At 61.1% G+C, this 1,378-nt stretch overlaps 1 protein-coding gene across 1 annotated transcript in view; it reads right to left on the minus strand.

The window, feature by feature from the left end:
* FAIM2 (Fas apoptotic inhibitory molecule 2) overlaps positions 1 to 220 on the minus strand; it is a 25,552-nt gene extending 25,332 nt beyond the window's left edge. Inside the window, exon 1 of the mRNA XM_057387695.1 lies at positions 187 to 220. Coding sequence (XP_057243678.1) covers positions 187 to 220 — 34 coding nt within the window. The remainder of the gene's footprint in view (positions 1 to 186) is intronic.
* Between the last annotated feature and the right edge of the window lie 1,158 nt (positions 221 to 1,378).

The raw sequence follows: 1,378 nt of genomic DNA on the forward strand, positions 1-1,378 counted from the left end.
TTGGGATGAGAAGTTCCAGGCAGGGAGGTCTGAGGGAAGACACAGAGCCCCTGCGGCACCTCGGGCTCAACGTGACACCCAAAACATCCAAAGAATTCTCTGCTTTTCATCAAACTTCCACATTGCTCCTTAAAAAGAGCTTTCAGCTCCTGGGCAGAAAATCCTGAGCTCTTCATTCCTGTTTACGCCCATTTTGAGGAGCTGCTCCCAGGAACATCATGGTTGGGTTCTATGGAATTTTCCCCTCTGCCTGAGCAGAGGCTCCAAGGACTCGGGATGACAGCGAGAAGCCAACCTGGGGCCACCTGAGCTCTCCTCTCCTTGACAACCTGATCCCTTTAACCTTCCAGAGCAGCCTGGGATAAGCTGTCAGCCCCAGGAGGATCGCAGGGATGCGGGGCTGGGATCACAGTGAGCCCCAAACGAAGCAGGCATTAATTAACATGGCAGAGAGTGAGAAGGGCTTCACTCAAAGGGGTCACGGGCACTGGAAACACAGTAAGGGGCCAGGCTGGGATGTCCCACAGGCAGATCTGGCTGTGCCACCTCCCCTGGCAGCTCCAGGGACTGTCCTTCCCTGTCCTTCCCCGTCCCTTGGGTTTAGGGGGCCCAGATCATGCAAAACCCCCCCAGATATCCAAGGAGATCCAGAGGGATGGAGCTGCATCCAGCAGCGTTGCCATGGCGATGGTGCATGAGCTGGCAGAGGATGCACAACCCCCCCTCGCCGGTCTGGGAGCATCAGAGAACCCCAAAATCCAGAAATCCAGAGCCCCCAGGCCGGGCAGGAGCTGCTGGGGGCAGTGCCAGGTGCTGCCGGSTGGGGACAGGGACGGGACGGCACCAAAACCTCACGGAGCCACCCCCCGTAACCGGGATGGGGTGGGGGGAAAGGCCACAGGTCCAACAGGGCTTGAGATGCGCATCCGTCACCCCAAAACCAGCCCCCAGCCCCAAAACCAACCCCAAACCAGCTCCCAACCCCAAAACCAACCCCAAACCAGCGTCCAGTTCCAAAATCACCCCTAAACCAGCCCCCAATCCCAAAAATCAGTCCCTCAACCCCTTCACCCCCAGCCTCTCCCGCCCCATCGCAGGGTCCACGCGGGTGCCCAGCTCCCCGCTCCATCCACTGTTTTATTGCTGAATTCCCGTCCCCCCATCCCTCTTTCCTGCTCCGAACGCGCCGTTACGCAACAGCCACGGCCTCATCCTGCCCGCTCCGGCCTCCCTCCCTCCTACCTTTCCCTGGGTCATGGCTGCAGCCTGGACCGCGGGAGGGATGCGGATGGAGCCGGGCGTTCCAGCCCTTCTCCCGGCGAGTGTCGGCGCTGGAAGCGGCCGCCGCAGCCCCCGCAGCCCCCGCAGCCCCCGCAGC

This window comes from Malurus melanocephalus, unplaced genomic scaffold (assembly GCF_030028575.1).
Source record: "Malurus melanocephalus ecotype Western Australia unplaced genomic scaffold, MMel_1.1 scaffold_1308, whole genome shotgun sequence".
NCBI classification, from domain to species: Eukaryota; Metazoa; Chordata; class Aves; order Passeriformes; family Maluridae; genus Malurus; species Malurus melanocephalus.